General features: G+C 39.0%; 1 protein-coding gene across 1 annotated transcript in view; it reads left to right on the top strand.

Annotated features, from left to right (window-relative positions):
• pitpnm3 (PITPNM family member 3) overlaps nt 1–14958 on the top strand; it is a 150814-nt gene extending 135856 nt beyond the window's left edge. The window contains exons 13-20 of the mRNA XM_084717946.1: nt 2757–2873; nt 8146–8262; nt 8347–8495; nt 8709–8858; nt 9919–10102; nt 10260–10388; nt 10556–10983; nt 13665–14958. Of these exons, the coding sequence (XP_084574072.1) occupies nt 2757–2873; nt 8146–8262; nt 8347–8495; nt 8709–8858; nt 9919–10102; nt 10260–10388; nt 10556–10906 (1197 nt within the window). The 3' untranslated portion in view covers nt 10907–10983; nt 13665–14958. The remainder of the gene's footprint in view (nt 1–2756; nt 2874–8145; nt 8263–8346; nt 8496–8708; nt 8859–9918; nt 10103–10259; nt 10389–10555; nt 10984–13664) is intronic.
• The last annotated feature ends 3329 nt before the right edge of the window (nt 14959–18287 follow it).

Below are 18287 nucleotides of genomic sequence, written 5' to 3'. Positions count from 1 at the left end.
ACAGCAGACAAATGCTGCCTATTCCCTGATCTATGGCCTAATGTCACCTGATGTTCTGGTAACGAAATGTTCTTCATATAATTTTTTATTAACTACTGTAGCAATGTTTGATTAACATGTATATATTCTACCAAATCCAATTATCAAAAAGTCAATAAAAATGTAGCTTACATGTAGGAACACTAGTCATTGCTGCCCTGTGGTGGTCCAGGGTATTAATAATTCCTATCAGCGATAATGGGTACAACAATGAATAAAAAATTGACAGTTCTCACTTAATATCACCACACATAAATAATATAGCTGTGTGCATTAATAAGAGAATTAAAACAGGCATTTAAAAGAAATGCAAAAGTAACTTTTCCTTTACCTACATATACAGTAATTTAATAACCAGTAAATGTAACTTATACTAAGTAAGGGATAATGTACAGTAAGCAGGTCATTAGTGTGAAATGAACGGCTTCAGATTAAAGTGATTACAGAGCCCTCTGTTTTCTGTTGTGGTCCTGCGTCACTCTGTCGGGGTTTATTTCCCCACAGCGGAGGGGTCTTGATTTACCTTGAAGGGTTTTGATATTGCAATCATGATCTGCTCCCTGTGCTATCATGCTGATTATAGGGTTACTCTGTGATTTGACCCAAAATATTAATTTTCAAATTATTTTACGGATTTAAACATGTATTGTATTGAATTGCTCCTCTGAAATCTATTATCAGATCTGTCTCCATTGCAACCATGTGTTCTTCATAACAACAGTTTGGTATAAAGATATAACAGACCTTATAATGCTGTAATTGACCAATCAGAAAAGAGAATCTAACAAAGCCATGTAATAAATTTCAGTAACAGCCCAACACTGAGTATAGTCTACTTAATGTTAGATACACAGAACTGTAGTATACTTAATGTTAATGTTAATAACAGGTTAACAGATAGAAATACAGTACAGTATAATGGGTTTGTAAACTCTAAAGAATTTTTTAAATAATGCATTACATGTTAACTAAGCCCACTAGAGTTTGGTTGACTAAAGCTACCATAGATTTACTAAAAACCTAAATGGCCTTTTAGGCAAAAGGCTCTGACTAAAACTAAATCAAAACTAACACTGAACTGAACAAGTATGTCATTCTATGTCATTGTGGTTCATTATGTTGAACTGCAGAGCTGGCCTCGTTTAAAATGAGTGATGTGCTGCAAATGTGTATTTATGTTTGTAACGCAACTCTAAACTATATTATTAAAGCGTCTGTTAAAGAACAGATGTTCAGCTTCTGAAACGTTTATATTATGCAGAGTTTTGACATCATATCCAGAGGATTATGTCAGTAAATTCAAGTAAAATACAGCCCTGTTATCCTGTGCAAATGCACACCATGAAACACAGACATGGGAGGGTATTTTTTACAACACACAAGGCCCCCTGATGATACAAGTCCCGTGAGATTAGGCCATAGACAGTGATTACATTCATGTATGGTGTGCAGTTGTGCATCTGCGATAATGACAAGGATGTTACCTGAATCCTCAGACACCAACAAACAGCAGGACAACAAATAAATAAAGAAATTGAACAGGTGTCATTATGTCAGGTCCTATTAAAAGCCAGCGGAAACACCAGCAGTCTTTGAACCCGATCATTAGAAAGCAGAGCTCCCAGCCTGCCTCTGTCTGCTGCAGCATGTCTTCTTTGTGAGGAAACGTGAGCAGAATAAGGAGAGCACACCGGGAAGAAGAAGTGCTATCAACGCGATCAGGAAGCTAATAAACCTGCAGATCATTATTTTGGTTCAGCGGTTTTCAGCTCCACTTAAAGCCACATCGTATTAAAAGACTGTCAAGGAATTAAACGGCTGCACAGAAAATGCTTTATTTAAGCTGAATCATGTACTTTTCTCACAGTCATTGTTCAGCATGTATGAAAATGGATTTGTAAAAAAAAAGAGCATCTCTCCGTCCAATCAGGCAGGAATGATATGCATGCTCTCTTTCATGTAGTGAGCGGTAATTTTCTTGGAATACTCCAAATCACCCCTCAGCCCTTAATCTGTGTCGGAGCTGCTCTTGTCACAAAAGCTTTCCGTTAGAATTATGATTTATGATCCCTAAACATAACTGCAGATTTAATTTCAAGGCTTCAGATGATTCTGTGTTATTATTGTCTTTTCTTCACTGGTGCAGACAGTGCTCAGGTGAAACTAGAGTCATGGTAGAGAAACCTGTTCTGTCTGTTTAAAGAGATAGTTTGGATTATTTGAAGTGGGGTTGCTTGAGGTATTCATCAATGAGTGTATTATCAAAGTGTATTACCTACAGTACATGGTGGTGGCATATATATATTTACTATGAGTTAGTACAACATGCAACATTAAATTTGTCATATATATATAAGTACAATAAACTTTAAATAAAATTACTTTTCCTGCGAGGTAAAAATGGTTGAGTGAGAGAGAACGATATTTCACTTATATATCGGTGGTTTCCCATCTAAAGGAGGCTGTCTGATCACAAGATAAAGCTGTGAAAATATTCTAAATATAGCTTACACTTAAACTGACTTTTTCAGGTGGCTATAACACATTTGGCTGGTACTCCTCTCTGTTTTTTCAAAACAGCCATCTGCTGTAGGTAATACACTGAATATGGATGAGAACCTCATGCAACCCCACTTTAAATAATCCAAACTATCCCTTTAATGTAAGATGTAACATTGATTGCAAAGGCTCTTATATATGCATTTTTTCCTTCACAGCTCATGCGATGTGACTGTGTGAAGACCCAGGAAGCAGACAAGCTGGACTCTGCTCCGTTCTCTCCATCCAGCCCACGGGAGAAATGGCTCAGAAGGAGGACACATGTCAAACTGAGGGTAATAAATTATTCTGTGCTTCACTTTGTAAAAAATATACTTCCGTCCCAGTTTGCTCTGCTGGCAAAATTACCAACACAAATGTGATTTTATGGCTGCGCAATTAACTTTTAGTAGCTCATATTCAAACTTTATGAACAAATTCATGAATATTTAAACAATGCACTTTGGCTTGGACACAATTTATTACACAACCTGGAACATCGTCTCTGAGGTGCCTCAGAAATACAACCACCCACACAAACACTCACATCAGAGATTATTTTCCTGCCACAATGGCCTTGCATTTATTCAGACTAAAAATACATTTATCACTAACTGCTGAGGTTGTAGAGCGTTAGCCTGCAATTCTTAAAATACTCTCACACTTTTCGCCTTGAAGCACTGAAGCAGGCAGACACACACAATTACATGATGCTTCTGAGCCCTGCCGAATAGAACAATCAAGGTCACGTTGCCATCCACCAAATGCTCCTTTTATCTGCAGTTTTCTAAAGACAAGAGTTAAGTGACTGCCTGCTTTTATTGAGGCTATAAATAGACCTGTGCACTGTGAGCACCATGGAAACATCTATATTTCAGTCTGTCAGGCCTCACCTTGGCCAAGTGATGTGTTTCTTATGTCAGTGCTTAAGGAAAAGTAGTAGTGGAAAAAGTTGCCACGTCCTGAGTGCTGTGATTTAGTATGTGGAGGTTTAGAGTTGCTCTGTGCCGATTGAATCTGCAGCTCATCTGCAGCAGAGTGATGCCATTCGGAGAGTCTTGGCCTCTGTTTGTGATCTTCCCTGGCTTGGTGGTAAGAGGTCTTTGTCACAGCTGGAGCAAGACCACTCGTGTGGCTGCTGTCTGCTGCTTTTTCACAGGCAGGGGTCTGATTCTCCATCTGATCTCTCCCACACTTCGTCTGTGAGTAGATGGTGATACTGAGGCGCGTGGTGTTTTCTTGTTTTCACATGCGACTGCACAGAGTGCCCAGTGAACTGTGTCGAGGAAATCTCACTACATATCGAACACTGTCAGGCTGCCTTAAGTCACACAGTAGCTGTGATGTTTTACGTTCTCTGTGTGTTCAGCGGCGGATTGGGTATCACAAACAGCAGGAACAAAATGTATTTTAACCAATTAAAAAAGGTCCACCTAAAAAAAATCAATATCAGTTTAAGTGTACTCTACATTAAGAATATTTTCACCATTTAAACTTTGTTGTCAGGCAGCCTTTTTCAATGGGAAACCACCATTATATAAGCCAAAGGTGGCTCTCTCCAAACCAACCAAACTCCACAAATCAGTAATTTTATATTCCTGAAAAAGAGAGTCACTAATTTACCATTACCTGGATCTGTTAGTTTGTTTGTGTTATTGTGCGACTTCTGTCTTCTCAAAAGTTAGTTTGGATTCACCACAGTCACACAATAACACAAAAACTAACAGATAGAGGCACTGGTAGACAAGCAGCTCTGGTGTTCTGCGAGGGAAAATTACTTATTTTGCTTATGGAGTTTGGTTGGTTTGGAGAGATGCTTGGCTTTTACAACAGCAGTTTATTGTCAGAAGAGGCTGTCTGGCAGCAAAGTTAAAGGGTGAAAATATTCTATTCACTCAGACTGATATTGATTTTTTTAGGCAGACCTTTTTCAAAGATAAAATCAGTAGAATTTGTCTGACCTGTCATAAATGCACCAGAACATCCCAGGATGTTGAATACTACAATAAATTGCAGTTTTAGTTAACATGTGCAAATCTGATATTGACAACCTCAGAGGAGACAAAGACTTGGGGACCCCTTCTGACTTTTAGGACCCCCCAAAAGGTGGACCCAAACCCCAAGTTGGGAACCACAGTTCTAGAAGGTCATAAGTGATGATTGAAAAGAATTAAGTTTTTCTAAGTCTAGAGTCTAGACATTTTTTTAAGGAAAATTTTGCACATTATGCCTTTAAGTTGCTAAAATACCTTTTGTTGCTGACCCAATCCACAGCTGTTCTCTGCCTCTCCAAACAATACACTGACAACCGATCAGTACTTCATATAAACCCACTCTTAATTATCTGAAATATCCCTTTAATTATGTTATTAAGTGTAATTGACTAACTCTTGAAACTGCCAACACTTGGGTGCAATTAACTATTCTGGATGCTTTTTACTTATAAGTAAATGACATCATACTGGAATACACAGTGAACAGACAAATATGTCAACAAAACTCTTCTCTCTAAACATTCCCTCATGTGAATCGAATGAATGTGGAGACTGGTGTTAGATTTTTAACCCAGTCTGCCTCTGTGTATGATTATGTTTTATATACTGTGTGTGTTTGTGCCTGTGCAGGTGTGTATATATGGTTTGCTTGATTGCCATCAGCGGATCAGTAGGACCTCATGCCGGCAAACAATTAATTGTTGACAAAGCAAAACAACAGGTGTCACATCTGTTAAATCAAGTATCATTAGCCAATGTATTGAAACAGTTAAATACAACCAGAACATGTTGGATCACATTAGCACTTTACACCATTTGTTATGTGCAGATGCTTCATTATCTTTCAGTGAGTGCTGTCAATAAACGGCACTCTGCTTCAAGTAAACAAAATGTAACCACAGCCTCTCGAGCCTGATGAAATCATTGCAATAAACAAAGATAGAATTAACTGCTGTTGCTTTTGTTTACTCATGGAGTTTTGTTATACAGTAGTATTTTTATATAAGCTGTGACTCTCATATCTCACATTTTAAAAAGGAAACATTTTCTCGGCTCTGCGTGAGCTTAAATCCTGCCCAGACTTGTAGAGGAAATGTTGTCTTTTATTATACTATCTACAGGGTGTTGAAAAAGAGTTTGTATGCTGAGAAAAAATCTTCAGAATAAACTAAAGGTCACAGAAATCTCCCGCCGACAATGAAGTTGGGAAGAGATTTAAAGTTTCTGTCATGGTGACCCGCAACAGAGCATGATAATCATACATTAGTGTGCAGATAATATGCTGTTAAAATGCAACCATCTCAGCAAGAAGAGATTTAGGGATTAGTGTTTCTGCGCTGGCTCACTTGGAGGTAATCACTGAATGCTGCAATATGCAGCAAAGAACAAGACATGGAAGCTTAATAGAGAGTTAACCCTCTTTTCTGGAAGGTCCCGCAGTGTATACTTCAGAGGCATTTGGCTGGGAGTCTGGAAACGCAACACATCAAAGCAGAGAAAACTTCCCCTGCTTGTTGTACAGTGCTGTGTGTCCTCAAGGCTTGTAAAGACACCAGCTGTGATTTCAATGGATCCTCACAGAAGTTCAGGCAGCGCAGAAGTTATTTTGTAGTCACATGTTCTACCTAATGTCTAATCAGTCATTGGTTCGTCTTATCATCACCATATAAAATCCTTTAATTCTATGTGAACTTTGAATGGGTCTTTAAAGGTGCAGAAAGTAATTCTGGAGAAAGACAAATAATTGTAAGGTCTCACTCCCAGGGTGTCAGCGCCTGCTGAAGCCTGCAGATAGATGCTGGGGTGGTAGAGAGGCTGAAAGAATTGGCCCCAGTACTGATGCGGGGCAGCAGTGCATGGCAGGGAGGGACAGAAAATCTAACATCTTAAATAGAGCGCCAGATTGGGAGGGTGTGTTTGGTAGATGATTGTGGTGGAGTGAGGCATGTCAAGTGTGGAAAGCAATGCAGCTTGAGTTGACTGCCTGAACTAGCTTGCGGGGATCGCTCAGTTTAATTAACTGGTCATTTTTGGACTGTGAAATCAAAATATAAACATGAGATTCATATATTCACACCATACTACCTATAAAGGTAGAATCTACAACATCGTTTCTACTGTGAATTAGGAGAGTGAGCACCGCTGGTGAGAACAAAGAAGTAAATCAGAGAAAAATCTGCTGATTGTTTTATAGGGGTTAATGTTTTAAAGCACAAATAAATACACTCATACTTCAGTGCAATGCTGGGTTTTGTGTGAAAACTGCCAAAGTGATCCTCAGTCTGCACTGCCTGGGTGTAAAAAAAAAAAACTCTTTCAGCAGCCCTCAGCAGAGGAAAGAGACGGTGAATGCAATGTAACTGTTGGTCACTTCGTTTTCATAGAGGTCCGACCTCAAAACCTGTGCACTGTATTGGCTGGAGGCCATACATCACTATCAAACAGGCTGAAGCCCAGAAGCATCCAGAGCACAGCAATACAAGAGGAAATGTGGGCAGAGAGCAGAGTCTCTGCAGATACAGGCACCATTACACACTTCTAGTGGGTCATAAGTGATGATCTCCGTAAGTTGACCCGACAGTATGTAACTATAAATGGCTATTTCTAAAGTAATGGGAACATAGATTATGAGTTTACATTGATTGATAATAATAAATAACATAGTTATATATATAATATATCTAATTTATGTACATGAATTCCTGTAATTATTACACACTGGTCCTTTAAATAATCATGATCAAAACATACAATCAAAGTTAGCAGTATGAATCAATCAATATATATTGATTCATGTGGATACAATGAATGTGCAATTGCATTTATAGTAACAATTTAGATGGAATGATAAAGATTCTGGAAATTTTGGGTTTAAAAACCTTGAAAGTGCTTGAATTTTACTCTTAAAAAGCTGTATGAATGGCGATATTATCTATGTGGTTATCACAAGAATCAACCTTCCTGCACATTACACAGTCATTTGATCCATTGTTAATAGTAAAATATTGATAGTAGTGGCTTTAAGTGTGTGTTTGTAATCATTAATTAATCATTTGTGTGTCTGCAGCTCTTCTGAGGTGGTTTGTGTGCTCACAGACAGTCTGTGTAAAGCTTTCTCAGGTTTGAGCATTCAAGTTAATTCTTGGTGTTAAGGTCTTAATGTGTGGAAAAAATCTATTTTTTCACACTTTTTCAGGATCAGGTTTATTGCCAAGCAGGTTTTCTACCTACGAGGAATTTGCCTTGGTATTTTGGTGCATACATTGTGGAAAAATACAAAGAAAGATAAAAAAAAAAAAAAGCAGGTACAGCAAGTGAAGATGTACAAATTGAAAATAGAAAAATGACAATGAAATATGAAAAAAATATTAAAGAAAATGTGTCCAGTATGTTAAGTGAATGAAAGAGCCAATCAGATTTTGTGCAGGAATTCTGAAGACATTTCAGAGCTTTCCACCTCATCTCACAGTCTTCATCAGTAAATGCTCAGATTTCCTCCTGATCATCACGTAAGCAGCAATAAAAGGTTAAAACCTTGACCGTGTTTTATTCCTCTTCTTTTCATCTACTGTAGAACGTCACCTCCAACCACAGGGTGAACGATGTCATCGCCACTGAGGATGGACCTCAGACTCTGGTTGGTCGGTTCATGTACGGCCCGTTGGACATGGTCACTCTGACCGGAGAAAAGGTGAGAAGCAGCAACATGATTGATCATTATGCTTGTGTCTTACGTTAATCTGCACCTGTTGACCCCCACCCTGTACCCTCTCAGGTGGACATCCTGCTCATGACACAGCCTCAGTCTGGCCGCTGGGTGCACTTTGACACGGAGGTGACTAACAGCAGTGGCAGAGTCACATACACCATCCCCAAGAGCAAGAAGCTCGGCCTGGGAGTCTATCCCATTAAAATGGTGGTCAAGTAAGCATCCATGTATCATGTCCTTTACACAGTCCTGCGTTATCAAATAAGATGCAGAATGACTGAATTAATTCCTGTATCCATGCCCTGTACTGGCGTGCGTGGGCTTCCGGTGAGAGGATGGCGTTTAAAAGGCCTTGAAAGGAATAACCAGTGCGTACAGAAAATGCAGTTTCCATTGCTCCTGCAACCTCTCTCTTCATTTCTCCCAAGGGGGGATCAAACAAGTGCAGAGGCCTACCTGACTGTGCTGCCACGGGGCATGGAATGTGTGGTCTTCAGCATCGACGGCTCTTTTGCTGCCAGTGTGTCAATCATGGGCAGTGACCCCAAGGTTCGCCCTGGAGCAGTCGATGTCGTCAGGTGAGAAGTAACAGCGTCTGAGTGAGCGTGTGAGTGTGGGTGAGTGAGTTTGTGCATTCATGTGAAGAGCATTCAGGAGAGATTCTGTATGCTTGTTCACATACTACATGTTTTAAGCGTTTAAAGGACCAGTGTCCAAGATTTGCAGTGATTTATTAGCACAATGTGGCTGAAATGGAATATAATATTCATATTTATGTTTTCATTAGTGTATTATCACCTGAAAATAAGAATCATTGTGTTTTAATTGTCTTAGAAGTCTTAGAATAAACCTTTTATACTGACAGAGGCAGCGGTTCCTAGTCCATGGAGTTTTTCCATGATACACTGCCATGTTTCTACAGTAAGTAAGGGGCTTTTGCAGGTTTTTCTACTCACTTGGAGGGGGAGGGTGTTTGCAATCTGCAAGCTCACCACTAGATGCCACTAAAGCCTACTAGTAAACTGGTCTTTTAAGTATGTCCTGTCCATGATATTGGCTCTATAGACCCTTTTCCAGGCAGCCATATTGCTATGAAATAGTAGGGTAAACGTGTTTCCAGTGGTGTGCACACAAACACACTGAGTGAAAGCAGCCACAGCAACTACACAGTCAGTAACATGAAACTAATGCACGGAAACTGCAAGGAAATAAAGAGTGGAGATGAAATAGAGGAACCAAGCATCTATAACGTTGATCGCTGTATCTCTCTCTGCTGTGAGTCTGCATCACACTGTTTTGATCAGCTGACAACATGAACTCTCTCTAATTATTTCTCTCAGGTGTGAACAACGTTCATTAGTTGCAAATTGATTAACTCATTTCATGAATGTTCAATGAATGCGCTTTTTTAGTGTTTCCCGTTCCATTTATTGCAGCAGGGCTTTTCCAGGGAGCCAACATGCACGATAGTAGCATCCTGACTCTGTTTGAACTGAATGGAATGGAACCTTAATTAGTATCACTGGTAAAACCTGTGTTTACACTATGTCATATCAAAACAGCTGCTGTGAAAAAAATCTACTGCTGATCAAAATGAGTAACTCTGAGGCGTGTTTGATGTCATGTATTCACATGCAGGCACTGGCAGGACCTGGGATATCTGATTATCTACATCACAGGCCGTCCTGACATGCAGAAGCAGCGTGTGGTATCGTGGCTCTCGCAGCACAATTTCCCCCACGGGATGATCTTCTTTTCTGAAGGTCTGGTTCACGATCCCCTGCGACAGAAGACCATCTTCCTCAGGAACCTCATACAGGAGGTACAGATCTTGCAGTTAATCTTTCTTCTGAAGCATGAGATCGTCAGATTTTCCTCTTCCCCCTCACTCTTTTGTGAGCTCACAGTGTTGTAGCCTTGGGTTGCGCTGCATCTAAATGCCACACACATCTCCGACTGATTATTTCCTCTCTCTGCAGTGTCACATTAAGATCAACTCTGCTTATGGCTCCATGAAGGACATCTCTGTTTACAACATGCTCGGCCTCAGCCCCTCACAGATTTATATTGTTGGCAGACCTTCGAAGAAGTACCAGAATCAATGCCAGGTAGTTTAATTCTCATTTGTATCTTTAATTGCTTTCTTTAGTCGGATTTCATGGTGTTTCTGCCCAATTCAGTTCTGGAAGGTTTTTGGTTTTCCTCTTGGTTTACTTTAAGCTTCTTACTCCTCTCTTTCCAACTTTCTAACAACCTCTCTATGTGGTATTTGTAGTTCCTGAGTGATGGCTATGCAGCGCACCTCTCCACCCTTCAGTTTGGGCACAGAGCCAGACCTAAGAAATCCCCTTCGGTTCGCATGGTCCTCAGGAAAGGATCATTTGGTCTCTCAGCCAAGCCTGACTTCCTGTGTAAGCGTACCCACCTGCGCAGGACCATGTCGGTGCAACAGCCCGACCCACCATGCACCCCCAACCCGAAGCCTGAGCGAGCCCAGAGCCAGCCAGAGTCAGATAAAGACCACGGGGGAGGAGGAGGAGGAGGGGGAGGGGGAGGCGGAGGGGGTGGTGGTGGACAAGCCACATGGGGACGGGCCTCCATGCATCGTGGGGACACCACTCCCTGACGTCAAGAAAGAGATGAAAGGATTGCAGGAGGATAGAAGAGGAGGAGAACAAAGGGGTCTTAGTGTCCAGGGCCAAGGTGAGATCTGAATGTTTAAGTATGGTAGATTTAAAGAATAATTCAGGGTTATAACAACTTCTGTCTTGTTTATTATTTTGACCACCAGTCTGTAATAATAATACCTTTGTACCAGAGTTTATGCAAGCCTTTTTTGGTGACCAATATGGTGGTTAATACTGGTGATATAGAAAAACTACTAGACATGTTTTAAATAGTGATGATAGCAGAGGTCGTGCTATTTGTCTAAGTAAAGGAGCACACAAGTGATGCATGCATTCATCAAAATGTGCAATTAAACTGTAGCTATTTCAGGTCATTTCACCATTGTTCCTACAGTGGAAAGTGCATACATATCACTACATTTAATTATATGGTCAGCTGTAACCGACCATATGATTAAATGTTAGACTGACTTGAGAATACTGTCATGTTGAGAATATTACACTGCAGAGAGAGTGCTTGCTTTCTCTGTCTCTGAAAGTCTGCATGACATTTTTCTCATCAATGAAAAGTCAATATGACAACTTTGACCATTCTATTTGTTTTTATTGGCTATAAAGTCTCTTATCTAAAATGCAAGGCGCCCAGACTGCATTAGCAGCATGCAAAACACTCATAACTGCCTATAGAAAGCAGCTGGGAAAATGCTTCTTGATGCACCATTTGCTTCAGTCATGATTGGATCTTCAAGAGCTTCAAAAGAAAGGAATTATGGGAATTGAAAATGCTCTCTCCTCACTTGGAGAAAAAAAGTGGTGGAGCATCATTCTAGTGCGCTCCAGCAGTACGACATCCATGATGTCAAGTTCATTTCTTTGTCCTTTACTCATCTGGACATGTAGTGGATGTGATCATATAAAGCAAAAGGTTAAATGCACATTTAACATCCCAGAATAAAATCCCTGAACATTCAGTATAGTTCAAAAAGAATTCAAACAGGACAAGAAACACAACCAGTCAGACGATCAAATACAAGCTTCAGCCTGAGGTGAACAACAAAATAGTCCAGAATGTTCGTTGTAAACAACACAGTTTACAGACCCAAGTTCTTGGTTAAAGGTTCAATTTTGACCTTGCTGTAGTTTTCTGCACACATTTCAGGTGCTTCTGCTTTTGCTTTCAGTATCTCAGATAATCTATTGGCTTGTTTACAACCTGTCTGATAACTTGTGTCTTGTCCATCTGGACTTGCACAGCAGGGTGTGTCTCAGTGCGTCAGAATCAGCAGGTTGTCCTTCATAAATGATGCAGGTTTCTCTTCTCTTCTCTTGGGACTATGATGCTGTACTCTAGGCAAAATGAAGCACTAAGGAAGTTAGTGACGGATTTGAAGAAAAATGGTTGAATTCAGGTAGCAGAGGCTGAGATAACCTGCCTTTTAGTAACCCACTCCACCTCCTATCAGTCAGTAACAAGTAAACTCAATGTGTCAAATTGGTGGCATATCTCTTCCTTTAGGAAATGCCAGAGCAATGACATGCATCAGTCCCAATCTAAACGTCTTTTTTACAGCAAGAGACAAAAATAGAGGTCAGCTGTGCAAACATTAGATGAGGTGGTGATAGCTGACTAAATAAATAAAACTTTTCTCGTTGTACTCTGTGCCCTGATTAAAACTGTGAGTCAAACTTCATTGGCTCATCCATGAATTAATAAAGGATTTTTATATTTATAATCAGTGCCTTGGATCCTTACAGACTGCCAGCTGTTACACTGTAATTATCAACAAACAGGACAGTCATTGTTTGTTTTATTTTCATCTCATTTCTGGCCCTATCCTTGAAGAGCACCTGATTTTTATATTAAACACTACTTTTTTTTTTGACCCAATAACACATTCCCTATTTTTTCTTGATAACAAGGTCCCATGTTGTACAAGACAAACATCTCCACCTCCTGTTTTAATCCACCACAGGCTTCTTCAGATAACCTCTGTTCAGATGTTAGTTAAGAGCATCAAAGAGATGAAGTCAGAATACGCCGCCTCATTTGCTGCCGCACTTGTAAAGTATTTTTTTTTTATTGTTTCCCACTTAAAGATAACAATCTCTGTTGCATTAAAGGCTGCAAACATTAAGGTAACATGAATAAATCCTCGTTGAATAATGCAGCCGTTCACCTTTCACTAAACTGCCTTGCTTGTTAAGCCTTTAAGAGCTCGAGGCTTCGCAAAGCTTTGACGCAAACACAGATTGATTTTGCTCACTTACTGTCGAGTTCCAGCAAAGTCAATAAACGTCCACCTTGATCAGATTATCTTCTCTGATGTACCTGATACAGACTTTACGCTTTTAGTCACAGAAGCGTTATTATTTTATATAAATAAGCTAAAGTCTAAGAGCACAAAAGACCAGAAGGGGATAATGAAAGAAGCCAGAGAGAAAAGTAGCAAACAATGGATGCTTAATATTCCTGTGGTAACCTGAGCGAGAGATGCTATTATTAGCAGCAGCTCTCTGGGAGGACTGGATGTAAATTTGCCTGTGATTATGATTATGCAACTGCTGATGAACTACAACTGCAACGCCATCCTGCGCTTGAAATCCACTCATTTTTAAATGTGGATTGTCTGTGCAATTATGGAGAAAGGAGCGGCGCAGGAACAAATACGCTGATACAGAACATATTAAACACTAATCAATGTGTTAACCTTTCCTCAGATGAGTGTGACTTCACTAATTTTCTCTCTGGTTTGGCAGTGTCACCTCTACCTACTGTACATGTACTCTATGGATCCTCCGCTGACGTCCCTTACAGCTCAGCTTTACCTCCTGCTTGGCCCTCTACACTTCGCCACCTGTTCGGCCATTTTTTCGTGACCTACTTGATGGATAATGTCACTTAGTCTTTGTGCCTGAAATTTTAAGCCGCTGCCAGGGTTGGCAATGATTTTTGCGAATGTCTGTGTCCAGATCAAATTGTGTCTAATTGTAAAATCAGAAGAATGTACTGCAGATAATAAATATACACACATATTCACGCGCTTCAGGAGGACTTGAGGAGCAACAGATTACCAGACGCTGTACCAAACACTCAGACTGCTGTGCTGACAGGTGGTCCTGACTCCATCGCTAACCCTCCACCCATGTAAATACTCGACATACATCGTCCCCGTGTGGGCCTTTGGACACAAAAGCACTGTGACATTTAGGTTCAATCTGTGCACACGAGCTCTGGAGCCCCAATCAGCCGGCCTCTGCCTCCGTCACACTGTTAGATTTCTCCCTCGCGTAGCGGCCGGCTCACTCCACCCGCCCCTGCTTCCTTTCCCTCATCCATTCAGGCAGAACATGTCTTTTGACAGCCGCCTCAGACCGGGGTCCGCAGCCGCCGAGGCCCCTGAGGTCGCATTTGCACTATGGAAGTCCACCGCAGTGGTTCTGGATTTAGCTGCGGTATTCCCTTCAGAAACAAAGAGTTGTATTTGTATTTTATTGTATTTGTAATTCTTGTTTTTCCTGCAGATTGTGCACTGTTGCTGCCTGTTGGTTACTGTAACTACTGGAGGACTAAACTAAAAGTGTTGGTTTGACCAAAAAATGTTTACAGATTGAGGGACACAGTTGTAAAAAGTGAGCAGAACTTGTTTATCTACATAACTAAAATGATGGTGTGCAATTGTTGTTATTGGCAACATTAGTGTAGTCGCTTGGTAGGTGCAGTAGCTAGCAACACGTTCTAATAACCATCATTAACAAATGGTACATTGACAGTTAATTAAAATACAGTTCATAGTTATTTCACTGAAACTGTCTGTTGCATGTTTTGTGCAATATTTTATTTGCGCGATATTTTATTAATAGGCTAATTGTAATAATAAACAAATAAAAGCATACACATAACCAGATACCTTATTCCAAAATACTGCTGGTTCTGTGGTGTCGACATTTCAAATCTGATGCCTGCAGTAATTGTTTTTACTGCATTTGGGCCTTGACAAACAAGGAAATGATACTTAATTAAATTGACTAATTATTAATAATGCTATAATTTTATTTTATCATTAGTTTGTGTAATACAAAAATAATTAGTTTATATATCATATATTGTATCAAAACTGATAAGATATGACCACAATTACATTACATTAATTACTAAATTAATAAACTAACAGTTTATTGCTGTACATATTATATATATAGATATATTTTTTTTAACCATATTAACTTCTGTTAGTGATTAGCAAATTATTTGTCAAATCATTACACAGAGAAACAGACCAGATATGTGTAACACTTTGTTACTGTTTAATAGTTTGTTAACAGTTTATAAACATATTTGGGTGACTATTATAAAGTTGTAACTGATGATTATAATACCTTCCGTACTTATGTATGCAACTTACATACTTTGCGTTAAGTACATCAACTCATCTAAGTAACTTGTTTACTTAAACCCAAAGGAAAATCTTTTCTTAACCTAACTGAGTAGTTTTTGTGTGTGTATTTTGAATTTCTACCCAGAGGATTCAGATTCATCATTGCTATCTTGACGCTAGAGAAGTACACACAGCATCATAGTCTGAAGTGTAGGGCCACTGACTAAGCTGCCTGACTGGCGGGGAGTGACATGTTGTCTGTAAACATAATTTGGATGGTTATTGTTATTGATGGTTATTTATAATACTTTGTAAATGGTTGATACTGTTTGGTGTAAATATAAACATTATTTTGATGTCCAGTTTACAATTACTTAATAAATGGTTTATGAAGCATATATAAACATTATTTGAAATTCCACAAAATAACCACAAAATAACTATTAACCAAAGTTTAATTAATGAATTTACCATGTATTAATGATGGTTATTATAAAGTGTTACCCAGTAGCTTGCAGGATATTGTACAATAGACCCTCATGCCAGTTGAATTTCCACCAGGATGCCCTTGCATCCATTTCCAACAGCAGCACTGGAACCAATAGATTTGTGATGAAATCTGATGCTGTCTTGTGCACTCGAGGTTGAATTGAGTCTTTACTGTGGCCATGTTTAAAACTCTGTGCAAGTCAAACATATTTTTCTATGAGGAAATATTGTAAAAAGAAATATTTTCAATGTATGTTTTTGAACTTTTTTGTTGTTTGACTTGTTGAATGGTTGATTTTTTGCCTTAAATTGTTTTTTGATGTTGTGTAGAGATACAAAATGATTAGACTTGTTTGACCAAAGTATGTGTTACTTCATGACAAAGTGCATTTTATCTAGTTGATATTTTCATTTGACATGTTTTAGATACTGTATATATGCGTGTGTGCATGTGTGAGTGAGTGTCTATAGTAGGTATTTGTTATAGAGTTGTGTTTACTGTGAACATGAAGACAGCTGTGATGAGTAAATGAATCAGAGGATGCAGGGAGGCCAGTGTTAATATACCTGCATGTTCTCACTGCAGCTCACTACTGAGTGAGTGTTTTTTGTAGGTGTGGATTTAAGCAGTGAGTAAGAGGCTTACTTAGTCAAGGTTTTTCTTCCTACTATGAAAAAAAGGGGTTTCTGGGTATTTAGGGTGTCTTGGTTTAACTGAAAACCTGCACAGCAGAGCGGAAAGTGCAAACTAGGAGGGAGCTGTCTTTGACTCTTTTCTTTTACTGCCTAGGTAGTCCAGTAATTAGCTGTTTGATTACTACTAAGTATGTATGACTCCCTGTAGTCCCACCCCTGTAATTGCAGTGCACCAATTAGCATACTTGGTAATTGTATAATATTGTAGAAACAAATACTTAAATACTTAACTCGACTTCGTTTTGCATTAAGATTGTTAATACTGAAACATAAGCAACGAAATGATCATTCCCGTAATGTATTCACGATAATCAAAGTCTGTATAACGCATAGTGGTATTTTTCTGCCATGATGATACACTGGACGAGCACCAACGTTAGTAAATGGCAAATAATGATCTAATGGTTAAATGGTGATTCTTCTGTGCATGTTAATGATTTGATATTTAAAAGTAATGGCAATCAATTGTCATGTCTGTGGTCCTCTTAACCAGTACTGGAGTAGATATTTGTAAGTAAGTGGTGAATAATAGTACATGGACATACATTTAACCACCACATTTGAGTAAAATCAAAATCAGTACTTGAAGCAACATTATGTAAGGTTTAGTATTTTCAGAGTGTAATTCACTTATCCACCACAGGTGTACAGGTGCAATTGTGTAACAACATGTGTTGGGTTGGGTACCAAACTTATGGCGCAGACAGAATTGCGCCAGTCCTATTTAATAAAATGCCTCATCATTCAGTACCAAATTTAAATACCTACAGACTAAATTTCATCAGCATCGGTCAACCATTAAGCACGCAGCATGCTTCTGCCAAGATCTAATACCGCTGGTGATTGGCTGTCTAATGTTAGATGACGTAGAGGCGTGCTGGAAGACGCTATCAATCTGCATGGATAGCTAAATTAACTTTGTGTTACGTGTTAACTAGCCAGTGCAGCCAACCTGTTACCTCTGAAGTGAGTTAGTAGAGCAATGGATATGGTAAACGTCTTTTTATTAAAATGCATTATATTAAACTGGTATTGAAAAATGTATTGTTCAGGAACAAATATCAAAGTCAAGGTATCGGTATTGACAGTTTTTAAATAATGCCAAGTCGTAGCAAACCAGCTAATGTTTCTGACTACAATAGCAAGAAGGCCAGTTTGTCTGTCTCACAGCCTTTTATTTCAAGAAGCTCTCACCAACACCAGAACCAAAGTTGAGGCAGAACAGCTGGAGGACATTAGAACAAAAAAAGGGGAGACATTTTCTCCATAAAATATGATCCAGTTTCACCAAAATCAGTAGTATAGTTGGTGGTGCATGACTAAGAGCCATGAAGCGTTACACACTTACAAGTGTAGCATCAAAATGACTTTGAAGCTATTTTGAAGTCATCTTAAGGTGGAATAGTTGCATAATAGTCAGATAATGTTGCTTTTTATTTCTGATAAATAATTGTAATTGTCAGTGTGAAGTGAACTCTCAGTTTTACCTCAGACTTTCACCCATTTAAAGTGATTAATGAAAACTGACAAGTCGTATAAAATTCAATTTCATTTTATTCTTACACGTCAAAGGCTAATAACGCCAATTATTAGACATTTACTAGACATAGGAACATGATATATAAGGAAAAAATGTATTTACCAAGAGATTTAAGGGTTACACAATTCCTGTATTTAAGTAAATATTAACCTCTCATTAAATACTAATTAATGTTGTCAAATTATTAGTATTCACCAAATCATGACTTAACTATTGGGTACTGACCTACTTTGCCATTTATTAACAATTTTTATGACTTATAAAGTAAGCGTTAATAAT

Source organism: Lutjanus erythropterus, chromosome 4 (genome assembly GCF_056507025.1).
Source record: "Lutjanus erythropterus isolate fLutEry1 chromosome 4, fLutEry1.hap2, whole genome shotgun sequence".
NCBI lineage: Eukaryota > Metazoa > Chordata > Actinopteri > Lutjaniformes > Lutjanidae > Lutjanus > Lutjanus erythropterus.
Note: the sequence above shows the minus strand (reverse complement) of the source record. Positions and strands in the feature narration are given on the sequence as shown.